General features: G+C 51.3%; 8 protein-coding genes across 8 annotated transcripts; 3 read left to right on the top strand and 5 right to left on the bottom strand.

Moving 5' to 3' along the window:
• Nucleotides 1-262: 262 nt before the first annotated feature.
• yap1 (putative bZIP transcription factor AP-1/Yap1) lies at nt 263-2,198 on the top strand (the record flags this gene model as incomplete). Its single annotated transcript, XM_056912055.1, has 3 exons — nt 263-733; nt 807-1,975; nt 2,048-2,198. The coding sequence occupies 3 exons, from the start codon at nt 263-265 to the stop codon at nt 2,196-2,198; spliced, it is 1,791 nt and encodes a 596-aa protein (XP_056764881.1).
• Nucleotides 2,199-3,759: 1,561 nt separating this feature from the next.
• Nucleotides 3,760-6,146, bottom strand: N7458_008672 (uncharacterized protein; the record flags this gene model as incomplete). Its single annotated transcript, XM_056912054.1, has 4 exons — nt 3,760-5,548; nt 5,682-5,793; nt 5,853-6,006; nt 6,138-6,146. The coding sequence occupies 4 exons, from the start codon at nt 6,144-6,146 to the stop codon at nt 3,760-3,762; spliced, it is 2,064 nt and encodes a 687-aa protein (XP_056764880.1).
• An 891-nt stretch (nt 6,147-7,037) lies between these two features.
• N7458_008671 (putative glutaminase) lies at nt 7,038-9,266 on the bottom strand (the record flags this gene model as incomplete). Its single annotated transcript, XM_056912053.1, has 1 exon — nt 7,038-9,266. The coding sequence occupies one exon, from the start codon at nt 9,264-9,266 to the stop codon at nt 7,038-7,040; it is 2,229 nt and encodes a 742-aa protein (XP_056764879.1).
• An 816-nt stretch (nt 9,267-10,082) lies between these two features.
• N7458_008670 (putative NAD binding Rossmann fold oxidoreductase) lies at nt 10,083-11,220 on the bottom strand (the record flags this gene model as incomplete). Its single annotated transcript, XM_056912052.1, has 2 exons — nt 10,083-10,823; nt 10,894-11,220. The coding sequence occupies 2 exons, from the start codon at nt 11,218-11,220 to the stop codon at nt 10,083-10,085; spliced, it is 1,068 nt and encodes a 355-aa protein (XP_056764878.1).
• Nucleotides 11,221-11,852: 632 nt separating this feature from the next.
• N7458_008669 (uncharacterized protein) lies at nt 11,853-13,787 on the top strand (the record flags this gene model as incomplete). The annotated part of the gene is made up of 8 exons (XM_056912051.1): nt 11,853-11,884; nt 11,937-12,094; nt 12,150-12,469; nt 12,526-12,784; nt 12,844-13,254; nt 13,316-13,422; nt 13,490-13,589; nt 13,639-13,787. 8 exons carry the CDS (start codon nt 11,853-11,855, stop codon nt 13,785-13,787), a joined length of 1,536 nt encoding a protein of 511 aa, XP_056764877.1.
• Nucleotides 13,788-14,056: 269 nt separating this feature from the next.
• Nucleotides 14,057-15,843, bottom strand: N7458_008668 (AATF family protein; the record flags this gene model as incomplete). The annotated part of the gene is made up of 3 exons (XM_056912050.1): nt 14,057-15,536; nt 15,592-15,697; nt 15,768-15,843. 3 exons carry the CDS (start codon nt 15,841-15,843, stop codon nt 14,057-14,059), a joined length of 1,662 nt encoding a protein of 553 aa, XP_056764876.1.
• Nucleotides 15,844-16,112: 269 nt separating this feature from the next.
• N7458_008667 (Mrp/NBP35 family ATP-binding protein) lies at nt 16,113-17,394 on the top strand (the record flags this gene model as incomplete). The annotated part of the gene is made up of 4 exons (XM_056912049.1): nt 16,113-16,175; nt 16,310-16,445; nt 16,549-16,668; nt 16,739-17,394. The coding sequence occupies 4 exons, from the start codon at nt 16,113-16,115 to the stop codon at nt 17,392-17,394; spliced, it is 975 nt and encodes a 324-aa protein (XP_056764875.1).
• Nucleotides 17,395-18,012: 618 nt separating this feature from the next.
• On the bottom strand, nt 18,013-20,727 carry N7458_008666 (uncharacterized protein; the record flags this gene model as incomplete). The annotated part of the gene is made up of 1 exon (XM_056912048.1): nt 18,013-20,727. One exon carries the CDS (start codon nt 20,725-20,727, stop codon nt 18,013-18,015), a length of 2,715 nt encoding a protein of 904 aa, XP_056764874.1.
• Between the last annotated feature and the right edge of the window lie 227 nt (nt 20,728-20,954).

The raw sequence follows: 20,954 nt of genomic DNA, 5'->3' as shown, positions 1-20,954 counted from the left end.
TCACTCGCACGCTTTCCAGGGTGATCCAAAACCGCTCCGAGATCCATACGTTTCATCAATCATCCTCTCAATATCAGTTCAATCATCCATCATCGTTTGCGGGCGGACCGCCCGATCATCGCTCTCGGTTTTCTTTCCAGCCTTGCCATCCCCAACCAACTGATCTCCCCGCCTACCCTCCTTCCTTCTTAACGAGACTAAACCTGACTTCCCTTCTCAATCTTTTCATCCTATTCCTATCACTCTTAACCCCACTATCATCATGAGTGATTACGATCAGCTCTACCAGCAGGGGCTCTATCTTTCCCCAGGCCAGCAGGATCTTCTGCTAGCTGCCCTCTCTTCCAACAATCCCTCCCATAAACAGCAAGCCCAACCTAATCACACTCCTCAAATCAAACCCGATCACAGCCCAGACCGTGCTTCGTCTAATGGATTGAGCGGTCCACCTTCGGGTGGGTTCGACAACTCGCAACTCCATGCCTTTGGATTCGGGGAGGAGGAAAGCCCATTCTTGGACTTCAACCCGGAGCTCGACTTTGAGTTTCCAAACTCCGCAGACTTGATTGGCGACCTGCCTGGTAGCGGTCCCTCCTCCGAGTATGACATCGGCGAGAAGCGGAAGTCGATGGATGGACAGTCTGAAGTGGATGGGGAGGAGAATGGCAAGAAGCGGCGGGAGAGCGAGGCCAAGAAGCCTGGCCGGAAGCCTCTCACATCCGAACCCACCACGGTAGGCATCCCGCGGCATCTTATTTGATACATAATATTTGTGAGGGTGGGGTTTTATTGACAGGATGAAACAGAAACGCAAGGCCCAAAACCGGGCTGCTCAGCGTGCTTTCCGTGAGCGGAAGGAAAAGCACCTCAAAGATTTGGAAACTAAGGTGGATGAATTGCAAAAGACGTCAGACAACGCCAACCAGGAGAATGGCCTCCTTCGAGCTCAGGTCGAGCGACTGCAGGTGGAGCTTCGCGAGTATCGCAAGCGTCTCTCCTGGATGACCAGTGGTAGCGGTATCTCGGCGATGAGTGCGATCCCAAATGCCCACTCGCGGGGGGCGTATGGCCTGCAAAATAATGAGTTCCTCTTCGACTTCCCCAAGTTTGGTGATCTTCCAGGCTCCCATCTCTTCAATGGCCAGGCCAACAAGAACGATCAATCCAAGAACAAGGGACAGAACTCTCGTGCCCCGGGTGTGCTCAGTCGCGGAAACTTCAACGGCTTGCCCAATCTTAACACGAGCAAGTCCAATTCTAGTACTACGTCTAATTCCAGTACCCCCACTGGACCTGGTAGCGCCAAGTCTCACTATGCTGGTTCAAGTGGTACTACTCCCGGCAGCACTACTTCCACCCGGGCCCCCTACAACAACATCAAGCAGTTTGGATTGTCGACGCATGATACGTCAACTTCGGACTCTCCGTCGTCTTCATCTGATTCACACCAGAGCCAGCTCCTCTCGTCGAATGGTACTTCACCTGAGCCGAGCCTGAGCTCTCCGCCCGAGGCGAAGCCCCACGATTCTGGTAACTCATGCGATATCCATGGATCCATCAATGGTGAGGAATCTTTCTGCGCGAAACTTGGCATGGCATGCGGCAACATCAATAACCCCGTTCCAGCTGCTCGGGACAAGACCAAGTCCCACAGTGTCTCGAGCGATCAGCCGGCCTCCACGGAGGATCCGGCCGGGCTTGATTGGCTGGCTCAACAAAATGGCGGTCAGTTCGACCCAGTCCTCTTTGGAGACTGGCGCGAACCCCAAGATGCCGTTCTATCCCAGGACTTTGGATCTTTCTTCAACGATGCTTTCCCTCTGCCGGACTTGGGTAGCCCATCTCATAACCTCACCGAGGTGGCAACTCAACAACCACCCAAGAAGAATCTGATTGCACAAATCGACAGCAGACTGGAGGAAGAAGTCGTTCCTGGAGAGGACAAAACCCAGATGCTGTCGTGTACCAAGATTTGGTATGTTGACTCCGGCTTTAGCAGCGAAGTACGCGTAGCTCGGTTTCTTTCTCTTACTGACATTACACACAGGGATCGTCTACAATCTATGGAGAAGTTCCGGAATGGCGAGATCGATGTCGACAACCTCTGCACCGAGCTGCGCACAAAGGCTCGCTGTTCCGAGGGCGGCGTGGTCGTGAACCAGCGTGATGTCGACGACATCATGGGTCGTGCCAAGTAACACTATGTCAACGTCCCAACGATGGGAATATAACAACTGGCCAATCCTACAACTTTCACGACTCATGCAAACCTCATTTTACGTCCATTGAACTTGTACCACGTTTTTGATTCCAATCATACCCATCATCGAATGTCATTTGAAAACCATACGGCGTCATGAAATACAACTTCGGAACAACAAACCACGGCGAAATACCAGCTGTCCATACCACAGCGCTCGGGATTGAATCTCGACATTTTTTTGTCGCTTGACAAACCATTTCTTGGTCCATTTGATTCCTGGGGTACTTCTTTCTGATCTATTTCCATTTTCTATCAAATTCTTTTTGATTTATCTTTTTCTTTTTTTTTCGTCTTTCCAAACTTCTCTTCGTCTTTCACTTTCCAGTAGTTATGCCTTATGTCCTTCATGCGTTCGCCTTTCTTACTTCCATCATCAAGCCTGGCGAATGGAGACGGGGGTTCGTCAAGCAGGTGGACCATCATTGTCTGGCCATACACTACGGCGCCTGGACAAGGCGACCCACAAGTCGACCTCTTGTAACGGAAGGGAATATTCTGGGTTTTTTGGGCGAATTGGAATTTCAACTTAGTCCTTGGCTTGGTAGGTTGGGATGGTTTGCGCTCCTTAATGGTGGATATTGCCATATATCCCTTGTACCACAACCAAATTCAATTTGCGTCTTCAGGCAATTCTCTCCATCTGCCGTACAAGTAATCATGATCTAATCGTATTTTAAGTGGCTTGCCATTTCAGGGGTTGAGTATGCTTAAGTGCCACGTGGGTCTGAATTAGAGTGCCCATCTTAAGCTTGTCTCGACCACAACCAGCCACACTGTGAAGCCACATTGAGAGACATGGGGTTCTCCAGCCTTGGTGCATTGCACAATTGGACCATTGACTGTCCAAGTCGATCGAATTGGGCTAAAAGGAACCCCATAGGGCAAGGTACATCCACATTAACTTATCTGGAGGTTGGTTGGCCCCAAACTACACAATCTAGCTCTACACAAAACGACCGTCTAAACCGAAGCTGTAAGGGTATCGATGTTGGTTCTCTTCCAGAGGGAAGGGAATAATAGTAAAGTACAAAGAAAAGCGGGGGCAAAAAACATGGGGGGACTGGGCAGATAATAATGATTTTTTTAACATTCTTTTGTTTTGCTTGTTTTGCTTGCGTCTTCCACCCTCCGCATGACAACCAAACGCAATCTTCAGAGCTCACTTCCTCGACTCCATCGAACGTGCTCGTGCTACCAAGCGCCAACCTATCCTTTCCGGTAAGCGTTACGGGAAGGATATGAAAGCATTTGGCAGCACAAAATAGAAATCACCATCTTGTGCAAAATCGAAACGGGGTAGATAAAAAATGAAAATGATCCAATAAAGAGACAAAAGAATTAGAAGATGACGCGGGAATGGCGGGGGCGGGGGTTGTAGTGGCATCGAGGAATCAAATTGACGAGAGATGTAGGGGATGCCGGTCGTCGAGGATCAGCGACGACCCGAAGGGATGAAAATCAAGAGATCAAAGAAAAAATAGGGGACATGTCAGTGATTAGGAATCACCACCGGAAGGAGTAGGCTTATCGCCAGATGGGGTTGACGGGGTAGGAGAGTCAGTCGAGCCGCTCTTGAAGCTGCCGCCACGACCTCCACGGCCACCGCGACCCCGATCACCGCGGCCACGACCACGGCCGGCAAATCCACCCCGACGAGCACCCTCACTATCACTGGCGCTCTGGTAGCCACGCTGTCCGGCGGTAGCACCGCCACGGGTGCTACTTCCCCAAGTGCCAGCATTGCCCTGGCCGCGGGGGCGTTCCTCGAAGAACTTGAAGTTGGGCTTGCGAGGGCCGGAACCAGTGCTTGGTTTCTTGTGATCAATGGGCTGGCGATCGAGGGCAGCCTTGGCCTCCTCGACAGTCGCGAAAGTCACAACGTAGTTGAACTTGCCGTACTTCTCAATCTTGATAGCCTTGCCTCGATCCTCTTCGGGGAGCAGCTCGCGGACCTTCTGTTCACTGTCGACGTTGGAAACGAAGAGTCCGTTACTGGGCTTCTTCTCACCACGGGGAGCCGGAGACTCGCCAGTCTTCTCTTGTTGAATGGTGCCGTTAGCGTCACCGGCAATCTTCTCCTCGCCCGCGGGCTGAGCAGAGGTGGCGGCAGGGGGCTGCGGGCTTGCAGACTTGGGAATGACGGGCACGGGCGAAGCACGAGCGGGCTGACCAGCGGCGGCGCCGGAAATGGCAGGGGGAGCTTGACCAAACTGCGCGGTGGAGGGGGCAGGGCGACCACCAGCACCAGTAGGAGCAGGAGAGGCGGTGGTAACCGGCAGGGCACCGGGGGCAGGTTGAGCACCACCAGCCGCAGGCTTGCCGCTGCGGTGGGCAAAGTTGAAACCTTGAGCCCGCATCTCAGTCGCAATTCGGCCACCCTCGATCTCCAAGACCAGATATCCAAAGGCAGCATCTGCAAGATTGAAATTCCACATATTCTTGAAGGCGCTCTCGTCGACCTGGCCGGCAGCATTTCCAGCAGCAACGGGGCCACCGAAGGGGTTGCCACCGTTGGCAATGGAGGGCATCTTCTGCACCACATCCAGAGCGTTGTCCAGTAGGGTCTTTTGGGCCTCGTTGGAGGAGATGGCCGACTCAACCTCGCCGCGCACGGTCTCCCAAACATCGGTGAAAGACGCCTTGGAGGCAGCAAGCTTGCCACGATAGTGGTCAAGGGAAGGGTTGACCGAGAACTCGTTGTAGGAGGATCCATAACGGAAGTGCAGACCAGCGGAAACGGAGAAATCGGCCTTGAGAGTGACGGAGAGCTGGTTCAGCATACCCTCACGGGCGGGCGAGGCGTGAGTAACGAAAACACGAGTCTCCGAAGGGTCGTAGACTCGGTTAGCCGTGTCGATGAGCTCACCCATCTGCAGCAAAGTGGTCCACATGGTACCCTGGCCACCGGCAATTGTCGTCTTTCCCTCGCCGTTGTCGAATAGCTTGTGCATAACCACCGCACCACCCAGTCCAAGCAGACGCAGCTTAACACCACCAATGTCCAGCAGTCGAGAGTTGGCCTCGTCGATGATGTGCAGATTATTCACCTTGTACTCGCCCGAGCGGAACTTCTCCAGAACGCGAACATCCTCGCAAGCACCCCAAACTGTGTAGACCGGAACCTCGAGGGTGATGCGCTTGTCAAGCAGCATGGGCAACTCGGAGAGGGGTAGCTGGTCAGGAGTAAAACGCTGCTTAATCGACTGCTGAGGGGGGACCTGTGCAATTGTCCGCTTCACGTTCTCGGGGAGCAAAGGAGAGTATTGGGCGACATGCTTGAGGGTTCTGCGCAAAGACAAAAAAAAGTTAGCTACAGCCCCCGATTTTTAGGGTATTGGATCCGAATGTCTTGCGGTCATGGGTGAGGCTCGTTTCGAGACCCAGTGAGAATAATAGAGAGCGTTCTCTGGGCACGTACTTGTCTGCAATCCGCTCCAGCGAGGTATCATCGTAGAAGCCAAAGTCACCGGTGTGAATGATGTGGTCCGCACGAGCTTGCTTGGCCAGGTCATTCAAGGACTTCAGATTTCCTGCATCGCGTAATCAATTAGCCTCGTATGGGATCGAATCATCAGAGTTTCAATCATACCTCGCACGTCCGCAATACACAAGATCCGAGTTGGTCCATTCTGAATGACTCTACCATTGTTTGGGAGCAGTGGCACAGCTCCGGGTGCCGGACCAGACGGGGTCGCACCGTTTGAGAGGGGATACCCTTGGGCACCAAAGTTGTGAGGGCGAGGCTGAAAGTAAGAGATAAAGTATTAGCCAAGGTCACTTGAGCTTGAGGAGTGGTGCTGTGAGGCCAGAAGTCGGGCATCCAGCTCAGCGCCGCAGGAGGGGAGACCAGAGAGGCGAGACAGGAGCAACTCACCGAAGCCATGGAGTGAAGGAGGGGGATGAATTAAAGAAGGTAGAGGTTGTAGAGGATTGAAGGAGGATACGAGGAGGAAGGAGAGATGAGGAGAGAAGAAGAAAAGAAGAAAGACGGAGGAGGCGCGAGAAAGTCGAAGGGCGAAGATTCACTGCGCATCGATGAAGCAACAACTGGGGGAAGCGTGACAGGCAGATTAGGTAAGCACCCCTGGGCACAAACACATTTGAGTAGAAGGAGAAGGATGAAAAGGCAAACACAAACAGGCTACCTTGGGACTTATAAATGAGTCTAAGGCAAATTCCGTCAAGTCTTAAAAAGATCACTTCCGTTAGTTATGATCAAACATTGAAACTTTAAGTTTGCTCGTGGCTCGTAAAAAATGTGCTATACGTAGATTAAACTAAACGTATACAGTTCACCTATCAACTAACCTATGGCTTCCGATTAGACGATTAAATAGGCTCCTCTATGGACAGCAGATGTATGGAATATTCTCAAATCAGACATTTTAGTATAAGAATATAGAATGACAAAGAATGCCCCTCGAACTGGGCCCATCTATTAGATATTCACTGGGATATAAATCTAATTCCATGAGTTCTAGAGCTCAAAATTGTGAAAAAAAAAACTTGGGAAGGTTCTTTCCAGAGCAACCAGCACATAATAAATACTAGACTAATTGTTTTGATATCATTGCAATAACATTTCGAGGCATAGCTGAAGAGGTATTACTCCGAGAGACCGTATACAGACAATGAGCTCATAAATCCTGGGTAAAAGCATACGGCAATTCAAACGTACCAACGTGGAAATATTGACATTGACTGGGCCTGTATTGGCTGAGAATAGGTATATACAAAGGAGCGGCAACTCAACACTGTGCTCGACTTCTTGGAATCACAGCTCACCAGCAGGATCCATGAACCTATCATATCTCGATCCCCTAGAACCATAGGTCTGATAAGTTGACAATGATTCAAGCAAATTTGGACCCTTCAACGCTAGCAATGCAAAGTGGCCTCCAACGGTTGGACGTGCACGACAAAGTATCGGAATACCCGGCTCGCCGCCACGCGCAGAGGTCGAAACGTAGCGATCCGAAAAGGGCCAGTTGTGCTTTCCATTGGTCATGAATGCCCACAGGTCATCGACGAACTCGTCCCGCGTGCTCGTCTCCAAGGTACCGGCCAGCCACATGTTCCAATCAGACTTGGCCCAGTCTTGTCGGTTGTCCAGTGCGACGCCATATTCCCCGCGGACCGTTACGAAGAACTCTCTGCCCATTGAGAATGCTTCTTGGGGGAACGTCTGTAGTCCTAGTAGGACGTCTGGGTATAAATTGTACGGAATCTTCCATGTACCCGGCATGTCAGGGTATTCCAGTACAAAATGGGTGTGGTCCTCGTCCGTACCAAGTCCTTGTCTGAAGAAAAGGTCTGCATGCTCATCACCGATGCGAGAATATTCTCGATCTCCGCTCAGCTCTCCATATGCCTTGAGACCAACGGCCGCCTTGATGGCTAGATTGGTCTCATTTGCCAAGGGGCCAGCGGCATCATTGGACGAGAGCTGTTCGGCAATATCAATGCTATTTTCGACCAAATAGTCGGCATATTTCTGGAACAGTCCCATATACTGCTTGCCCCAGCTTTCATCCCCCGTGGCGCGAACATATGCGAGTGCCAGAATGAGCAGGTTCCCGCATTCTTCAATGGGCATGGGCTCGGCTCGCTGATCGTCATGACCAATTGCATGGGGGTAATGAGATCCAAGGTCGTGAATAGTATAAGGGAGTTTCCATCGACCAGCATCCAGGTATCGCATCACAGGTTCCAGCAACAGGCGAATCCAATCAGGATCCATCACCCAGTAGATAGGGAAGGCAGGCATAATGATGTCGATGGTATTCACATTCCCGTCACTGGAAAGCTCCTTGATAAAAGCCAACACTTGATCGGTGGCCAGTGAATCGTTGGGAATGGTCAAGTCAATACCTCCATATGCTTGACGAGTTGACAAAGCCACAATGTCTGCATACTTGGGACCGGCAGCAGCGGTAGCAAAAGCAGAGAGCTCATCATCAAGTTTCCAAGATTCCAGTTGGGCATCGTCCAAGTCATCCAAGAAGAACGAAAGTGCTTCGTGAGTTGTGGGATACTCCGATCGGTAGAAACCAGTATATGCGTCACCGAGGTAATTGATAGCTTCCTTCCTTTCATAACCGACAGCGAAGGTCACAGAAGCATCACCCACGATGTTCCCCAAGTCATGCGCAAGAGCTACAACACTTTGAGCGGACCAAGTCGACTTTTCTCCAGATAGATCGCCATTCGTCACAAAAGAGGTGCGGACAACCTCAGGAGGTCCAGCGAGTGCCGAAAGGTTGCTTGAGCCTTCCTGACGGGAAGCAAGAATAGCCTGTCCCCAAAGAGCCATATCGCGATCTTCTGCATATCGGGGGGCATCTTCGACCGAGAGCGTGTGGAAGAGCAGTTTGTCGTGTTCTTCAAAGTCATAAACCGAGCGAGGTTGCCGGCCAGTCCACCTCCCGTCAATGTCGGAGTAGATCTGGATCTCACGGCCCCATGAATTTCCGACTTGCACAGTCAAATAGCCTAGTTTGCGAAGTTCGTTAGTGCTTGATATTGAAGGCCGTGAGACCACCCTACTGGTTTGCATAGACTTACTGAAAGGGAGCGACTGTCGCAAGTAATTTGACGGCGAGACTGGCGAGAAGAAATCCAGTGTAAACGCCACAGATCCAGCTGTCAGATCGAAGAGCGAATGAGTCGAAGTGAACTCGGCGCGTCGCACGGTTGCTGGGAGGATTGGGCTGGCTTCCAAGTTGGGAACGCCCATCAGGCTATACACTTGACCATCGACGCGTACCATCACTGACCAACCGAGTTCCTGGCCCGCCCAGAACTGAGGTTCGGCATATGGAAGCTGATCAACTCGGTCGGCTGGCATCCATGTCGATAAGTATGGATTGCGAACCGCCAGTGGGTATGAGGGTGGCCAGGCTGGGTGATGCGCGACTTGGCTGGGATCGTTGCTGCAAAGAAACGAGAATATCGAGCAGCCCAGGGAGCCCAGTCCCAATTGCTTCTGCCAGTGAAAATGCATCTCTCGTGGATTATACTAATGAATGTTTCCTCCCTTTTGCTGCTTCGTTTCAACTGTGGTTTGCTGATGCGTGAGCACGCGCATTCGCCGAAGGATCACAGCAACAGTTGGCAACGGCGAGCTCCTGCCAACTCCCGAATCATCCACCCGAGAATTTCGAGATAAACTCAAGCTTGAACCTGACCTGATCGGATCTTGGTAGCTTCCCAGTCGTTCCCCTGGTCAGGAACACGAAGAAAAGACAAATCCAAACGGCCCTTTGATGACCCGCAGCGGATCGTGCCAATTCTGTGGCGTCATGAGGGGATCGGGGCCATCCCCCCACATTCTTCTCCACTTTGCACGGCCATGATACTCGAGACAACTCATCATCGTGCTTGACTGGATGATGATTGCAAGGATTATTCTTAGATCAGTACAGTGGAACCGAGTCCACCAACCCCATTGCATTCCCCAAAGAGGCCGCGACAGCCTGTGCCCTCGGGCCTGTTATGTATGACTTTGCGGGGGAAACTTCAGTGTCAATGACAGCGGAGATTCAATCATAAGCAACCTCGTCCAAACAGTGAGTCAAGCTACTATGGATTATTGATTATTGATAAGATCATACAGTGCCACCATCTACATGAAAGGGTATTATAACCTTGTCCTACTTTGTCGGCCCGGGCACGACAGCAGTATGTCTGGTGACAATGCTCGATTACGAAATTAACTCCCAGGGAGTCAGTCACATTGTTTCTTCTAAGTTTATGTGCTAACGATGAAATATTCAGTACGATAGAGAAGCAATAAAACAAATAGCGCACAGCCCTCCTCCTACAGCTGAGCTTTCTCAATCCGCCGTCCAATCTCATCAAAGTGAATCTGCTGCCCAGTCACCAACGCTTCCTGGAGGTATGCTCCAATTTCAACTGCCTTGACAGCATTTGACAACTTCATCGGAAGGGGAGTGTTGTCAAGACAAGCAGCAGTGAACTCATTAGCTTCCTGTACGAAGGCAGCGCCGAAGCGGCCGATGAAGTTGGGGGGTACCTCGCGCGTAATACCGCCAGAGTGATAGTGATTGACAAAGTTGCGCTGAGGGTTGCTGTTCACTGCCAGCTTGCCCTCGGTACCGATGATCTCAGTGGTATCCTCCTGGCCATGGGCCATCATTCGCGTGCAGTAATAGTAGGCGATCTTGCCGTTCTGGAATTCCACAATTCCGACAGCATTATCATAGTCCTTGTACTTCTTCAGCTCGGGCTGCACGGCAGTAATTCCGTGAGCAGAAATGCTCTTGGGGATGATGTCGTCTCCGAAGAACCAGAGAGTCAGGTCGATGTCATGGACGGACATGTCGACAAAGACACCGCCAGACCAGGCGGCATACTCCACATAGAAGCCCGAGGGATCGAACTTGTCGCACGTCTGGCTGCGAATGATAGAAGGTCGACCGATCAGTCCTTGTTCCACCTTCTCACGGGCATCCCGGTAGGACTCGTCGAATCGCCGTGAGAAACCACACATGACCTTCAGATGGGGCTTCTTCTTCGCAGCTTGAACAACAGCCTTGCACTAAGAAAGAAAAAAAACCAAATGTTAGTTTCAGGATCAGACACTCAGCACTGGTTGGGATAATCCATACCACATCGACGTCGATAGAGAGAGGCTTCTCGCACAAAACATGCAAATCCTGCTCAATTGCCTTGATAGTCTCTTCAGCATGCACGGAGGTAGCAGTTCCAATAGCCACAGCCTGAAGACCGGGGTGCTTGAGCATCTCATCATAGTTGTCGTACAAGGTCACTCCATGTGGCTCGAGGTTCAACTTTCCCCAGGAGATTTCGTTTGGATCGGGGGTAAAAGCGGCCACAAGTTGAGCACGAGGAGTTCGCTGGAGGAAGTTGATAGCATGGATCTTTCCAACGCGGCCCAAGCCGGCCATTCCAACTTGAAGCTTTTGGATTGCCATATTTGCAAGTTGTGCGTGAAAAGAGAGTATGAAGGTCGATTTGCTCTCTTGACACTGGGGTTCTAGAGCAGTTTAAATAATTTGGGCGCAACGTCACATACGCTCTTTTATTAGACAATCTTCTATCTCTTGTACAGCCAGGCAAGTATCTCCATCGTCTCCATTTAAACTGTTGTGGGCTGGCTGGGGGAATTGGTTAATTGAACGGAAAGAATTTCTGAATTTGCCCGAAGAGGTAATTTGGGACTCGACCAGCTGCTCCGCGTTAATATGATTAGCTTGTTATAATGATAATATAATAATAGTTGGTCGAGCTTCATGGAGAAAGTTGCGATCCACTCGACAATCAGTTGCTCGATAATTCGAAATGAAATTGTGGAGATCAGTTTCCCCGCACTCCGGAGAGATTTGCCTCTGCTTTGTTGAGGCAATTCTATCCTCAACTCTACGCCTCTAGCACGACCCAGATGCCCAGGGGACAGAAACGAACTCGGCTTGTTGCAGGATGGTAGGTCCGATGATTTGTCTACTGGAATTGTGTACGCTGATCAGATTCACTAGTCGCCGATGTCGCAGTAAGTTGATCCACCAAACTTGGGCCCCAGTACCAGAATGAACTTTGACCTGAATCGATGACCGCCTACAATAGTTCGGCATTTGAAGTGTGAGATTGAAGACTCCGTTCGAGATTGAATAGTATTAGACTGACAGTCCAGTGCAGGTGATATCAACTCAAAAGTCTGCCAACCCTGCCAAGATGCAGGGTCTGAATGTGACCGAACTACGATTCGTTTCCGTAACGGATTGACACAATCAGATGGCATCGACAGAACATTTCTGGACCAAGATAACTGGCCACAAGTACGTGGAAAGAGTATGTTGATTCTATTATTACTATTTGAGTATTTGAACCCCTAAATAAGTCATAGTCCGCTTCCACGACGAGACTCCAGAAATTGCCAGCCTCTACGTCAGCACTTTAGACTATGGCACTGTTTTGCCATGTCAAGACATATCTAGTGAGGGTCATACAAGGATATTCCACTCGAATAACAATCTCCACAATGAACAGTTCCATATCGGCAGCACATCAACTCAACAGCAGCTCTCAAAAGGCTTTTCCCAATCTAGCCAATCCCTATTCTCCTCTCCGCCGTCCAGACCACCAGCTCTCCCTCAAGCTCTCCATAACTTCACCCAGAGAGAGGCTATACTGCTCCGAAACTTCGTTGAAAACATGGCACTTTGGGTGTGTATACGACAGTCTCTGCAAACTATGTCCAGAACTAATTTGAGCCGCCACAGGCAGACATAACAGACCCTTATCGTCATTTTGAATCTGAAGTACCAGCAAGGGCACTAAAGGAACCAGTCTTACGCTGCGCTATATTTGCATTTTCATCCCGACATCTGAACCGCCAAAATGATAGCGAAGCCGCAGAAGCTTTACGGTATCACAATGAATGTGTGCAGCTGTTGATACCCGTGCTCTCTGAGCCAGAGCACATCACGGAGGAGTTTCTGGCTACGGTCGCAATTCTACGCCAGCATGAAGAGATGGATGGTATGTCTTGCTGAACATATACACTACAGTAGAAATCAGGAGAACTCATGTTCTGATAGGCGAGGATCACCAGTTTCACCTCACAGGCACATCCCATATTCTCAATTCGGTCCAAAGATTTGGCTCATCAGGTGGTCTCGGCGAGGCAGCAGCTTGGTTATGCCTACGTCAAGATATTTATGTGTCATTAACTACCCAGCGGCCTCTTCGGACCAATTTGGAAAACTTCCGCGGCTCAGATATCTTCACCAGAAATGACGATTTTGCCTGGTCTAGCAGGATGGTGTTTTTACTAGCGAAGGTTCTTCAAAGTGCATTTTCCGATGTATCTCCTGACAATTCGATTGACGTGGAGGTTGAAAACTGGGTTACCTCAAAACCATACACCTTTGAACCGGTGAGAATGGTGGCACGGGGAACGGAAATTGATCAACGGTTCCCGAGCATTTGGATGCTCCTACCTGTCCATGGTAAGTATATGGCCCCATCAATGTTGGCAATCACAAGGCACCTGCGCTGACTGTGATGCAGTGATTGGCCTGCAGTACTACCATATCGCAAAGATTGTGCTAGCTTTGTCTGCATCATCCCCGATGAGCACTACCTATGAAACCTTCCGACAAACTCGACAAACAGAAGTAAGCTTTTGAATATATTTCATTACGATTGGATTCGGTCCATTGACACAGATGTCCATTATTATAGCGAAACATCCGCTATCACTTACTTCGTATTCTAGGCCTGGCTCAGTCGAATGCCCGAGCAGAGAACACGCTGTTTACCGCACGACATAGTTTAGTAGCATGTAAGTTGTCGTTCTTTTTTACTGGTGCACCCAATAACGATCTTGCAAGGGGGCTGGGTTCTACGGCATCGTAGCGACCAGAAAGCTGCAGAGTGTCTATTGCATGACATGCATGAAAGGACTGGATGGAACATGGATACTCTGATTGAATCACTCCGCCAGCAATGGCAGGATGATGACGGAAGTAGCGGAAATTAATAAGCGTTTCTCTTAGGATGGAATCTATTGCACGCTTTTGGGTCCGCTCTTAGCTTATTCGAACAACATTCAACTCAAGGTTGGCCCTTAAAACCAACCAGAGTCGGATAGATATTTTCAGGAATGTGCAGTGCAGAACATGCAAAAACGTAGAGAAAGGAATGGACTTTCCCTTAGTGTGGATTGGATGAATTGTAGGTATGCTCGCAGTCCACTTTTCAAGTATGGTACATGTACAAGTCGTAGCGGTGCTGTCCGCGCGAATAGAATCAGTTCCGGAACAGACGCAATCCACCTTCCTCGCGATCTTCGTCAGACTCGGCATCACTGGCACTCTCGTCTTCTTCGCCCAGCAAGCCGCTCGCGGATTTACCGAGCAAAGAAGCGAAGAACTCATCTCGAGCTCGAACTGTCCACGAGCCACGGTCTTCGGAGGCCATGAAGTTCTGCAACTTCTCCTGGACATTGAAACGCATCTTGCGGCCCTTGGAGGCTCGCGTATCAACGTTGTCTTTTCTGTTCTTATCGTTGCGCATACCGGTGATGGGGTGGATGGGCAGGCGGGATGGGAGCTGGTGGAGGGTATCAAGGCCACCGGTCATGGCTTCGGAGGACGACATGCGTTGCTCGACAAGATCGCGAAGCAGAGATTGATAGAAAATGGTATCGTCGTAGATGGGTTCAGAAAGCCCGCTAGAGGTGGAGCCATTGGGGACAGTCGTTTGGCGCGCACGTTTGTTTGCACGATCACCGATTTCTGTAGCAACATGTGCATCAAGGACGGCGGTGATAGTCTGAGTACCAGAAACAGAGCCCAGCAGCTTCCCGCGGGCATTGGGAAGGGAGCCCGCGGTGCCGCGAACCTTGGAGGACCACTTGTCGACGACTGCTCGACGGTGAACGAGGGACTCGGACTCCAGGTTAGACATGCGTTCCCAGAGCGAGGTAGTTGAAGTAGAATTGCTAATTGGATCTTGACGTTTGCGCTTTTTGGCCCCGTCTTTAGAATTGGCATCGGCAAGAGCAATACGCAGTTCTTCGAGCGTAGACCAAAGGGCAAGGGCGGCATTCTCGGCAGACTTGATTGCCTCCGAGTTTCTCTTGTCTTCTTCACCACCCTCACCATCACCATCAATCTCTTCCTCAACCACTCCATCCATCTCATTCATCGCTCCCAAGCCCTTCTGCAGCTTGATCCTAGTGTTCAAGAGTGCATCAAACGTGGTACGTTGCTCCTTAACAGCCTTTCCTTTCGCCGCATCTGCTTTGGCTGCTTGCGAGATAGTCGCCGCAATGGTCTTCTGGTCTGACGCCATCAACCGCCGTAGCTCATCTCGATCATCCGAGACTCCTTGCTTGCGCCCGCTGTGATCATGGACAGCCAAGCCAACAACACCGGCAACGCGGCCTTGCCCGTTGCGCCTGGCCGTCGCCCGCGCCCCGAGCTCACCACCCTCGGGTACGTCGTCTTCGTCATTTTTGGCGTCATCCGTATCCAGATCTTCCGCCTCCTCATCCGCATTATGAGAGGACTGTGACAAGTCGTCGTCGCTTGGCAACTCCGTGCTCTCTGGTTCGGACCCCGAGGCGGAGTCGCCATCATCGTCCTGACTGGACGAAAGCTCATCGTCGGTACGTGCCGCAAATGGATCATCGTCGCTCTCTGCATCTAGGTCATCTCTGCTAACGCGAGCGCCCGCATATTGCTTCCCCAGATCGATGAGCTCTTGCTTTCGAAGTTTTCCTTTGCTGTTTGAACCTTAGCAACCGTCGATTCGCTCATATGTAAGTTGAATTCACCTACCCCACAGATTGATAGTGCTCTCTGCCAGCATTCAGATCTGACTCTTTTCCAGCCCCTTCCTCGCCACTTGACTGCTCATCGTGGTCAATATCCTCGGGGTCAAAGTCTGGGACGAGGTTAGCCCACGGTGGCCCACCACCAAAAAAAATGGGTGAGTTCAATCAAACTGCACATACCCTTTGGAGTTGGGTCTTCAAGGTCTGCGAGCTGGTCTGCAAGGGACCGCCCAGCGCGGGGTTTACCAGGAGCCATGATGTGTCGATGGTTGGCAAGAGAGCAAGAACTCTCGGCCAACTTTTTTTTTGTTTATCCGGATAACGGATTAACTTACTGCTTTGGGGTTGGTGCCGATTATCGCTTATCGAGGGCGGTGAAGGGCGGTGAGCTCAACCCGCAGCAGAATAGTTATCATCTTCGGGCTTTTTTGTTGCTCTCCACGTCGCTCCTCCCACTTGTTGTTGTGTTTGTTTTTGTGCTTAACTTACACAGTTACTGACATGCTTTCGCCACAAGCTCACACAATGTCAATCTGCAGGAGGATGTTCTCGACCTCCCGGTGCCTCCTGAGCCATGACAATCCCCTAGTGAGTCTCCAGCTATTACGATCTTGGTCCTCAGGTTGCCTGTTGGCATATTGCGGAGGATCACATACCCAGCCTACATGCACCAAGTTACACAAGCTCCGATCATGCATTTAACTAACTCGTCGCACATCTAGGGCCTTCCTCGTTCCGGTACTCCTCCGCCCTTCCCACGTCGTCGTGGCCTGCCTGAGAAGCGCACGATCCGAGATGTCAAGAAAGTGGTGGCTGTTTCCTCTGCCAAGGGGGGTGTAGGCAAATCGACGGTTGCGGGTTCGTTCTTCCTAGTTGCCAATGCAGTCTTTAGATTGGCTCTCCTGGTCATTCCATCGTATATATTTCTTGGACTAAGCTAAGTAAACATTTGCGTGAGCAGTAAACCTTGCCCTTGCCTTTGCGCGCCGAGGTATCAAGACTGGAATTCTTGATACCGATATCTTTGGCCCGTCTATTCCAACTCTACTCAATTTGTCTGGCGAGCCCCGACTCGACGAAAGTATGACCAGAAATATCATGTTCACAAGGCCCAAGACCGTTAAGCCTTCAAATTGACTAACACTAGATAGACAACTGCCTTGTCCCCCTTACGAATTACGGCCTCAAGTCCATGTCAATGGGCTACCTCCTCCCACAAACACAATCCGATAGTGCCACCGGTGAAGTGCCCATGGATACAACCCCGATCTCCTGGCGAGGCCTCATGGTCACAAAAGCATTGCACCAGCTACTCCATTCCGTTTCCTGGGGGCCACTCGACGTTCTCGTCCTGGATCTTCCACCAGGAACTGGCGACGTCCAACTCACAATCAATCAAGAAGTCATCATCGACGGCGCCGTGATCGTAACGACTCCTCAAGACATTGCACTTCGTGATGCAGTTCGTGGTTTTGGCATGTTCCAACGTATGGATGTTCCCGTTCTCGGTATGGTCCGCAACATGGCCTACTTCGCATGCCCGAACTGTGGCCACCAAACCCAGATTTTCTCGCACGGAGATGGACACCACTCACATGGCGAGAATCGTGGCGTGGTAGCAGAGTGCAAACGGCTCGGAGTCGACTTCCTTGGTGATATTCCTCTTGATGCGAAGGTGTGTGAAGACGCAGACCGAGGGATGCCGACGATGGTGTCGGAGGAGAGCGTGGAAAGGAGTGCCCGACGCCAGGCTTTCCTCGATGTCGCTAAACAAGTGGCTAAAAAGATTGGTCTGCCCTGGGACTAGGATCAGAGACCCGATTTCTTTCACGATTGTATTATTCTGAAGATTCCCCCCCGTGGGTGTGTACATTTTACCTTCTTCCTGGCCCATTTCAACTAGCGCTGGTGGCCTACGCTCTGCACGATAGCGTTCTTGTTCTGTACCAACAGATTTTACATCTCTAAGCGGTGCTATTGCTGCCGCTCGTAGATATGTCTAATGGATCGAGGCTTATTCACCAAGGTCTAAGCTGATTCCTTGGTACATTGATATCATATGTCCACCGGATACGTTTCAAAGTGCGAGTGTTGGGTTCCAAATCGTTATTGCCTTAGCATTGAGCATTTACGAGAAGTTTACAGGCGCACTCTCCTCTGAATATGTGAATCAGACACATTGAGAAAATACTCGTATAGGCGACAACCATCGCTGCCATTCGAAGGGTATATCCGACATAGAAAATAGATGACAAAAGATCGAGATATGGAGTGACAAGATGCAACAACCAAGCAAAGAAAAGACGATAGTCCTGATAGATGTCCGTGTATATGCCAAGCAAAATTCGGACATGGATATCAATGGGTGTGAAAAGGAAGGACTCGTTGCACGTGTATGGCAATGAGATCCAAAAGAACCAATAATTTACAGCGCTTCCTGGGCCGTTTTGAACACTTCTCTCTCAGGCATATCCGGTCGATGAGATGTGGAAGTTCGACTATCGTTGGCAGTAGTAGAAACAGCATCCGCATCTGAGTGATGCGCACGTAAGGATGCAGTATCAGTAGAGATTCGACCGCTATCCCTTGAATTGACCAAGCCAACTACGCCTCTGGCACTTAAAACAGCGCGTGTGCTAGCGGCGTCAGTCGCAGTACCTGGGACCGCACCCAATTCTCTGTCGCCACCGACGGTGCTGGCATCTTCGCCGTTATCGGACATGAACTCACTTCGACCTGCTACTGAGCCACCAACCGACGATGGTCTGCCTTTTAGATAAGGTAGAGAAGCATCGGATGACATGGGCAAGGTTCCTGCGGCGTGAAAAAGCGCCCTGGTACTTGCGTTTTCCTCGTTGAACATGAGGTTGTCAACACCCGGGAGCACGAGAATAGGGCCGCCACTTCTCTCCGACGGGGGGCGCAAGGAAGTTGATTCAGAGGGACGGCTAGGGGCAGTCTCTCTGTTCCACTGCTTCTTCTCATTGGGGGTATCCCAAGTAACCGCTGGGGTTCCGCCTGTTGAGCTTCTCCTGGCATCCGTCTCGAGCCTGCTCTGAGGGTTCTTTTGGGGGACACTTGAATACGAACCAGCTTGTCCAGCATCCACGCTGCGACGTGTCGTAGTCTGACCGGACTTTGCGGCTTCGTCTGCTTTTTCCATGGTCCGTTCATCATGTTTGCTACCCCAACCGCTCCAGAGCATCAATCCGTAATTCTTCTTGGCGTGCCACTTTGGAAGTACACCAGGAGCCGCACGACGAGCAGCCAGGGAGCTTGGAGGCGGGCATTCACCCTCGAAATCCTGGAAGCCATGCGCCATCTCTTTGATTCGCCGGCTCTGGACCCGGAGCTTCTCCCTGGAGAACTTCTGATCCCACTCATGCTTGGCCTCGAGCCACTTCCGGATTAACTCTGGGTTCACTGCTCCCACCTTTGCGGGCGGAGTTGCCAAAACGGGATAGGATGACGGCGGGTCGAGATGATACATATGACCACGCTTATCAACTCGTTGGCGAATCATATATTGGTCAAAAGCGGGAAGAGGATCGCCAGCTTTGCCGACGGAGAGTCCAGCTGGAAAGGTCGGCTTGTGTGCACCTGCGATGCCTGCCAGACTATCTGGGCTTTCTGATTCACTTGATGAGACTGGAGAAATAAGATTCTCATCCATGATATCCACCTCGGTCTTCTGTGCACGTGCTAACGCCCAGGAGCCAAATTGAGAGATTGAGCGGAACATATACTTGGCCGGCCGAGTGAAGCTGAGCGTGGGAGCTACATGGCACAAGTTGTCCCAGACTTGGAGCTGGACGTATGTTGGCTCGTACTTGCTCAGTGTTTCACGGTCAGGATCAAACTCGTCAAGATATACGTCGCCGGGAGGATAGGCGCTTGGATTGGCCGCTTTATGGGCCACATAAAACTGTTCATCGCGAAGGGTCTCGCCGCCACCGCTGATCACTTGAAGTGGCGGAAGACCTCCCAATGATGGCTGAAGAATGGGTGATACCAGAGGGTGGGATATCAGTTGATTTGTGGCGTACATCTGGATCTGATCTTTCAGTTCAACCGTTTTCCCTTGTAGAACGACATGGATGTTTTCGGGCTCGCCATGCAGGGTGCCCGGGTCTGAGGTCTGCTGCATGCCCGGATAAGCAGGTCCCTCGGTGGGGGTCGTCTTCTCGTGAAGTGTATAACCGCGAATAGCGGTGTCTCGGGCATCCTTATTTGCGGTCGGTCCGGCATCCTCGAGGTCCTTGGCTGTGAAAGTTTCTTTGCGGGATAGCTGCTTGATCTTCAGGATCTCGTCGGCATTGGGCGGAGGCCAGGCTGCGGAGGGCTTATATCGGAATCCGTAGGCCGGGATATAATCCCCAGGGTTGTCCTTAACGATGCTTGGGAATGAGTGTGTCAAATCGACCCACGGCGAAATGAGAATCGCGCCCGCGGGCAGCGGAATGCCTTGGTCGCGCATGATGACCAGCAGTGACAAGGCCATGCCACCACCGGCGGAGTCTCCGGCGAGAATAATCTCCTTTGAATCGTAGCTTTTCAGTAACCAGAGATATGCCGCCAGACAGTCCTGCAAGCCACACGGGAAGGGGAATTGGGGCGCCAAGCGATAGTCGGGCGCGAAGACGCGACCCCTCAACTTGCGAGCATGACGCTGCAGCATATATCGATGCGTATCGACACTCCCAAAGAAGTACGCTCCGCCATGAATATACAGCATAATCCTGTTGCTCCGGGCATTGGACTTCTTCATCTCGTTGTAATGGTTGCGCATCTCGATCCATTCGCCCTTGAGACCCTCGGCCGGACCTCGCCATTGCCACCATTTCTCTCCTCCAACCCGTACGAGACCCTTGGGGCCAAGTTGTTTCGTGAGTGCATCTGCCGCGGAGGCTAGGAACTCTTCGGGTATTGTGATTGACTCCGTCCTCACCCAATGCGGGCTGGGGACCGACTGGCGCGTGAACGCCTGGATATCTTCGACCGGGTGTTTCGAGGCATAGTTGAGGAATTGACGAATAACTTGAATACCTTCATCGTAGGTAAGGTGGACGGTCGGCTGATTATGGCGCGATTTGCGGTGTCGGTACTGCAAACGGTTCAGACAATTAGCACGAGGGTTCATATACAGTTCGTCTATCGCGTCAATCGTAGACCCACATGATTGATTAACGTGTGGATGACGGTAGGAGTCAAGGCCGCGCCCAACGCGACGGTATGCAATGGCATGACTGCGCCATTCACCCGTCGAGGTTAAGGAAGAGTGGAAGAGGATCAAGATGGGACACTCGACCAGGTTTATAGAATGCCAACTGGAAGGGGCAGACCGAGGCCCGACGTCATATCCAGGAG

Source organism: Penicillium daleae (assembly GCF_028827525.1).
Source record: "Penicillium daleae strain IBT 16125 chromosome Unknown utg000007l_segment0_segment0, whole genome shotgun sequence".
NCBI classification, from domain to species: domain Eukaryota; kingdom Fungi; phylum Ascomycota; class Eurotiomycetes; order Eurotiales; family Aspergillaceae; genus Penicillium; species Penicillium daleae.
This window is presented reverse-complemented; position numbering and strand designations above follow the sequence as displayed.